The following is a 7,176-nucleotide window of genomic DNA, read 5'->3' as shown; positions in this document are numbered from 1 at the left end:
AAAAAATCCATTGCGCAGGCTGGAAAGGTAAAAGACCTTTCCCCAAATCTTCGTTCGCGAAGATGGGCCATTATTGTTGTGCGGGCTCTGTTTTGCTAAAATTAGTGAATATGGAGCAACAGCAGGTGCACTTGGAAATAAGGTAGTTGAATAGCACTTGTTTTTTTTCTTGGCAGACTGTTTTCAGGGAGGTTTTTAGATTTCTGAATGTCTTGGAGACATGTAAGGAATTGGTCTAGTGGTGTGTTCAATTATACATGTTGGTGCCTAACATGAGATGACTGTGGGGGCAACAAAAATCCCTACATAGCTGTAGTTACTGTAGTGTTGAAAAAAGGGGAAAAGAGTGGTGTGTGTTTGGGGGATAATGGCATCTCTGCATGTCAGGATCTCATTCTCACCTTCATATGTAAGATCAGGAAATGCAGTGCCCATTGTGGTGGGGCAGTAACTGATGGCTTAGGATCCTTTGGATTGCCTGAAACAAGCTGGTGCTGGCCCTGTGGGCACACTGCTGTGATTTGTAGTTTGTGTGAAGCAGGAAAAGATGAACCTCTCTTGGCATTTAGCTTTATTTTCTGAAGCACATGGTGTCAGGGCTTGCGTGACAGACCTTGGTTACCAGGACTGAGAAACGAGAGTGTCTGTTACAATTTGTACTCCTTAGTTTGAGAAACTTTACATTTCAAAATACAGGCTGATGCAGCATGGTCTGATGCTTTTATTGATTTATCCCAACATTCCTGTACTCAAGGAATGGCTGTGAGCTGGTGCCTTGCATGGTGTATTTCCTAGTAGGTGGTGTTTGAGTTCAGCAAGAAGAATGTCTGCTGTTTAAATATGTTTGTTTTTTTTCTTGTGGCCAAAAAAAGGACAAACACAAGCAAATTTTAAATGTGCAGGGTTTTTATTCAAGCAGGAAGATTTGCAGCGCCTTTAGGTGAGCGGTGCTACAGCCAACACAAAGGAAAGAGAATTGCCTCCTCCTTACACTAACACACAGTGGCTTCTCTCAACAGCTCCAGGTTAATTGATCTCCTTCATCAAATAAGGTGGATTCCTTAACTCATTGCAGTAGGTGGTCTCCTTGTGCTCTTACTCCAAAATATGCCCTGTGAGATTCTCTGTGAGGGAGACCCAGCCTTAGTCCTGTGGAGCTCTAACTGAGGACAATTGAAACTACCAGCAGTTTTTGGTCAATGGAAGGGTCGTTCCAAGAAGATGTGTAAGAAGTGGCCACAGCTGAACAGGCTGTGCATGCTGTCATTTTATTCTTCTGTTCCAACAAGTTCAATGGGGTTGCACAGGAGGAATCCCCTTTTCCCACTTTATCCTGGTCCAGCACTTCGCACCAGTTCCCTTTCTTTCCTTCCTTCAAGAACGTGTTTGTCATACCTGAGTTTTGTTTTTGTAGGGAAGCGCAGTTAGGAATTAGATGTGTCAGCCTAAGAACTATTTCTGTTCTTTTCCCTGTTTTAATCAGGATTCTCTGGGAATGCTGAAACCGAAAGACATGCCGCGTTTTATTCCCTGCCATCTTCGATAGAACGGACTCCCACCAAGTTAGCCACACAGAAAGTTGCCTTTGGCTCTCATGGAAATTCAGCCTTTCAACCCATTGCAGCTAGCTGTAAAATAGTGCCTCAAGGTCAGAGTCCAAGCCCTGCAGAGTCACCAGGAAAATCCTTCCAGCCTATCACCATGAGTTGCAAGATTGTATCAGGTGAATGTTAGTTTACTTCCCCGAGTGCTTTCCCCTGGAAAACAAGAGAGCGAACCAGTTGGACTTGTTTTGTGTCCTTCCCCTGATTTCCTGCCAATCTTTGAACATCAGGCAGTAGGAAACTCTAGAATAAGGAGCTAAACCTTTCTGAATGCTCAAGGAAAAAAATACAAGTATGAAATGTTAAACAACAGATAAAAAGCAGGATGAGAGCTGTTCTCTCCCTGTTTTTGAGTGCTTCTAAGTATGAAATAGATGGTCTTGAACTGGACTGCTACCCACCAAAAGGCCCAGGCAAGGACACATCTTCCATGTGTAGTATTTTTATGTAGGAAGAAGCCATTCTTCTCCCTCCTGCTTTCAGAAAGCTGGGACAGATTAACAAGAATTTTTTTTCCTGATTATTGGGCAAATAATTAGTTTCAACCTTGTAGACTCAAATAGCCCTCCTGTGCTTGCCATATCTCCTGAGATAGAGAAGCTTTGGTCTTCCTTTTCCAAAAGTCCACACTGTGTTGGATTAAATTGCCAGCTGACTGCAGGGAGCAATGTGACAGCTTCTGAACCAAACATGGTCAAGGTGCTGTTTTGCTCATTTCACCTGTGGTCCCTTCCCTGCCTGGTCGTGATGCCACCCACTGGATGATGTTTTACATCACAAAGTGTTAATGTGCAGGTCACCATGGCACTTGCTGTGAAGCCAAAAGATGACCTGTTGCATCTCTTCATTTTCTGATCTGCAGGGTAGAGAAGATGAAGTACCAGTTATCAGCATATGTGATTTCTGATGATCTGCTCCCAGATAATTTTCTTAAAGTTTGTCTGGTTTGTTTGCTTTTTTTTAACTAAATTTCAGTATTGTTCCTTGACATCTTAAAACTGTACTCAGGTTGATCTACATTTGAACCAATGCCAAGTGGTGCTTTCTTTCCTTATAAGCTCTTCTCTTGATCTTCTTTTCCCAAGGCTTCCCAGAAAGCAAGAATTGCAGGGGCCATCCTATCTTTCTTAAAATCCTTGGACTATTGTCTCTTGATCCTTGCTATTTAAATATTACTCTGCTGAATATTTTTCCAAGGTTCTACTGTCTGCTGAGAAGTGCTACCCCTTTCAGATTTTAAAACAATTTAGAAGACGTGGGAATTGTATTTGATGAGCATTTATGTTCTGTTTTAATTGTCAATCACTGCCAAGAAAGTAGATTAGGTGGTTGAAGCTTGGTGCTTGTTGCTGTCTCTATTCTCTGATCACTTCCTTGCCTGTCCTTTTCTCTGTATTTCTGGTTTACCCCTTCATGCAGCTTTTTTCCTCTCTAGTTTTTCTCTCTCCTAGTGCTGTTACCCAGAAATTGCACATTTTAGGGTTTGATTTCAAGGTTTTCTGCTGTAGTGAGAGCAGTGAAGGGACTAGAGTGCTCATGGCTGCCTGATGGCTGCTGTGTCACACAGCCTTTTGACCTGAACTGCTCAGTTCCCAAAAGGCTCTGAAGGCCTGTACCATGGGCTGCACAAGGGAAGGAGAGCTCAACTCTCTTCCTTCATCTCCTTGGGTGCACTGGTCTTGGCAGTGAGAATGATGTAGGTAATGTCCCTCGGGATTCAGGAATGGACCAGATGGCTTCTCAAGTTCCCTTGGAACCCTGCTTGTCCTGGTAGGCAGATCATATCCAGGGTAGGTATGAGCCACAGTGCTTTAGATGCCTTTTCCTTTCCTTCTGTCTCTTCTTTCCTTCTCCAAGTCCTGTGATCTTGCTCAGGCTGGGAAATGCATCCTCAAAAAATGTTCCTTTTCTAAGCCGTTTTACAAAGTACTACTATTGCTGTGTTTTTATGTCCTTACAACATTTACAAGCCAGAAGCATTGGACTTTTTTTCTTAAGGTTCTCCAATATCGACCCCTAGTCCATCTCCGCTACCTCGTACCCCAACGTCCACTCCGGTGCACATGAAGCAAGGCTCTGCTAGTTCAGTCATTAATAATCCTTATATTATTGTGGACAAGCCTGGACAGATGGTTGGAGCAACAGCCACAAGCACAGGTGTGTAGTGTGATCATAGAAGGCAGTGGCTCAGTCTTATGCACTCAAGTTTATTCTCCCTTTAAAATGATCAGTATAACGGCAGTATTTCAGCTTGTGAAGATGGAAAAGTACTCTCCAGAGAAAGAGGAAAGTGTGGTTGGTTTGCACAGCTGGCCTGTGTGACATGGTTAAGGATATCTCAGACTTGAGCATAACTTCCTTCAGGAAACAGCACAGTGTAAGGCCAAATAGAAAATCACAGACATCTCTTCAAAGAGAGCCTGTTCTTCACAGGCAAAAAGGAAAGAGGGGAAAGTGGTGTAGACAGTGGGGCACAGATTTCGACAGAAACGGCACAAAGGTGCTTGGATGACAACTGTATCATGGAGGTGGGCAAAAAGCATGGAGAGCTTGCAGTGCCTGGCAAGTTTTAGGTCCCAGTGTGGGGTGCAGTGGGTGTGTTGAAGTGCTTAAACCCCACTTACCAGGAGAACACCATGGCTGTTTGTTACTGCTCTCAGCTTTTATCTGGTTCAATTCCAGCCAGTTTGGATTCCTCTAACTGGATTCCCTCAGTGGTGAAAAAACCTGGGGTCAGGGGGAGGACTGAACTGCAGGACACAAGTGATGGACATCGGAGTCAATGGGTGATCTCTGTGTCAGGGCTGGAGGAAAGGTCCCTCTGAAGTCATTTATTTGTTGTGATTTTTGGCCAGGAACTGCTATTTTAAAACACGCTTGTTTGTGTATATGTGTGCTTGCCAGCATCTCAAAAGGATGCCCAGAGCCTTGTGAGGAAGTGCAGCATCCATGTAACACAAACTGTTTGCTGGGTGGGGTTGGAAAGCGTAGAAATTCTGCTTTTTAAAGTTCCACCTTTTATCTGAGGGAACACAGCTGTCATGTTCATTTTAACTTCATCACAGAGAAAATTGGTAGGGGGAGCATAGTCATAACTGGATTTTTAAAGTATGTTTTGTGGTGTTCTTGGTAATACTGAAGCTGTTTCACTTATAGGGTTTGATTAATTGGGGTTTTTTGGTTGGCTGGGGTGTTTCTGCCTTTTTTCTTTTCTGTTTCCTTACCTCCAACCTGACTGTGTACTCTGCCTAAGTGGTTTATCATGGTTTGGGTAACTTCTGAGCTCTTCTAGTAGAGGTTTGTACACAGAGGGTAACATCTGTAGATGCACCAGATGGTTTGGACATAAAAGTCTTGGTGCCATTAAAGGTGCAGTTTCCCACCACAGTAGTGTAATGTAAGTACAGACTGGCCTGCCAGTTTTCTTGTCAGAGAGCCTCATCACTAGACCCTGTGTGAGGGAGCAAGAGGATATGTGGAACTGGCTTTTTGGCAGCAGCAGCCAGGCTGGACTGAGTGTAGTGTGTTTTTCTCAGACAAAGTCACTGGGATGTTTCTGGTAAGACTGCAGATCATATTTAAAAAGAGGGGTGAGATCTTCATGCTCTATGAAAGCCAGCTTTCCCAAAGCCTGGATTTTCAGAAATGGCTGTTCATTTACTTCTAAACTTATAAGCAGGTTGTAGTAAAACTGTATGAGAGACTAATAATTGTTTTCTTGAGTGTAATGCATGCCTTTGGTGTCTCTCAAACAAACAAAACTAACAACCCAACCCAATAGCAGCAGTAACAAAACTGCTGAGCTGCAGTGTGGTGCACACACTCTGAAAATGCAGGGTAAGTTTACTACTGAACTCCTGTGCACCTTGGGAGTCAGGAGACTGCTGTGGCACATGTATCCATCTGTCAGTTTAGCAAGAGCAGTCTTCCACTGAGGACCCTATGCCTTCATTCCTAATTTCTGTTTCTTCCTTTATCCTACTCACTCTGTCCCTTCTGCTTGTTACTCCTCACTTTGTCTCCCTCCTTTTCTGGCCTTCCTTTCCCTTCCCACTCCAAGCCTTCCTCCGTGCCAGTGTCTAAGGCCAGTGTAGGTTCAGAGGGCTTCTGGACAGCAGAGGACTTTACATCTGCAGCAGCAAGTTCCGACTGGTGGCTCATTCACTGCCCTAATTTCACATATTTGCACCTGTAGCCAATATCCTCAGCCACCCAGGAGGGTGCCTGACCTTTTACTTGCATGACACAGAGCTCTGGGTGGAGAGTACCTTCTCTAGGGCATGGATTCTGCAGGTGGAAATGCGGTAGTGGATTTGTTTTGTGCCCGTGCTGGCTCCCACTGATGTACCTCCTGGACAATACAGTCGAAATGCAGTGCTGTGTTTCTTGCTAGAAGAGGTTTCATGTGTGCAGTGGCTCCACTCCCTGGCCCTCACCTGACATCTGCTTTATTTCCTGGTGCACAGGGAGCCCAACCAGCAAACTGAGCAGTGTCTGCCAGGCCTCTCACGGGACTGGATCTCCTGTGTCAAAGACCCATGGGAGCAGTTTTGTTACCTCAGCTGTCAAGGTAATGTTGTCATTAGGTGCATACTTCCCATTTAAAGTCCAGTTTCCTATTAAATAGGGCTTTTCAGCATCAGAAGTTCTGCATTTCAGGAAAGTTCCTTTGATTGTTATTTCATGTGAAGGTTTACTGTGTCTAACAGATGGAGCCATATGAGAACATGGTGGTTATACAAGATGATAGTGTCACTTTGTGCAGCTCTAATTAGACTTGCCTACATATCTGTTAAAGGCACTGCTCTTTTGCTTTTCTGCAAAGAAACCCATGGAGAGCATAGCTCCCAAAACATCTTATCTTTCAAAAAGGCTGTAGCTGACTTTGATCTTCTTCACTCGGTTAGTGACAGAGTGTGATTAAACCAGAGGTGCCTACCTCAAAACCTTCGTTCTGTTCATTTTTTTTGTGCAGCAGCTGCTCCTAGAAGCCTGAAAATAGCTCATTTGGTGGTTTTACAACTGCCTGCATTCAGACAAATGTTTGTGTAAACAGTGGAGTAACATTTGGATGTGTAAACAAACAGCGATAAATACAGTTCATGCTTCTGATCTGCAGAGCCCAAAAGGTACAGAGCTGAACTGTCTCACATAAAATCTCTCCCACATCTTGTGCTAGAATGATATTTCTGGCAGGGAAGTGGCGTCAGCAAGGCTCTGAAAGCAGCTGGTGGGTGTGCTGCTGAAAACAGGAGCGTTTCCCTGTCTCCAAGCCACAATATTAATGCAGGGTGTGGTGGGAGGAAGGTTTGCCAGTCAGTCTGCAGAGAGCAAATCACTGTCCTTTGGAACTGAGATTCTTCCAATGTCTGTTAGGGAAAAAGACAATTGTTGTCTGGAGCAGTTTGTTTGCAGTAGCATTTTAAGTGTCAGGTGTGCAGGCAGCTTAGTCAGCTTTTAAAAGTCTGTCTGCTCAGATGGATTTCACTTAACTGCGTTGAAAATCATTCACTGGTCTTTATTTTTCACTGATTTGGGACAGTTCTTTCTGAAAGGTTTTCAGTGAGTCAAA

General features: G+C 44.1%; 1 protein-coding gene across 8 annotated transcripts in view; it reads left to right on the top strand.

The window, feature by feature from the left end:
• Window positions 1–7,176, top strand: part of YEATS2 (YEATS domain containing 2) — a 69,605-nt gene that overhangs the window by 16,013 nt on the left and 46,416 nt on the right. For 6 of the 8 annotated variants that reach the window (XR_003534737.1, XM_027686241.1, XM_027686240.1 and 3 more), the window contains exons 11-13: window positions 1,484–1,723; window positions 3,603–3,761; window positions 6,071–6,174. Coding sequence is in view for 7 of the 8 variants with exons in the window: in XM_027686241.1 (XP_027542042.1) it covers window positions 1,484–1,723; window positions 3,603–3,761; window positions 6,071–6,174 (503 nt within the window). In the remaining variant the exon portion in view is untranslated. The remainder of the gene's footprint in view (window positions 1–1,483; window positions 1,724–3,602; window positions 3,762–6,070; window positions 6,175–7,176) is intronic. The other 2 variants (XM_027686243.1, XM_027686244.1) reach the window with 2 other exon arrangements.

Source organism: Neopelma chrysocephalum, unplaced genomic scaffold, assembly GCF_003984885.1.
Source record: "Neopelma chrysocephalum unplaced genomic scaffold, ASM398488v2 Primary Assembly neopelma1_70, whole genome shotgun sequence".
In the NCBI taxonomy this organism is placed as follows: domain Eukaryota; kingdom Metazoa; phylum Chordata; class Aves; order Passeriformes; family Pipridae; genus Neopelma; species Neopelma chrysocephalum.
This window is presented reverse-complemented; position numbering and strand designations above follow the sequence as displayed.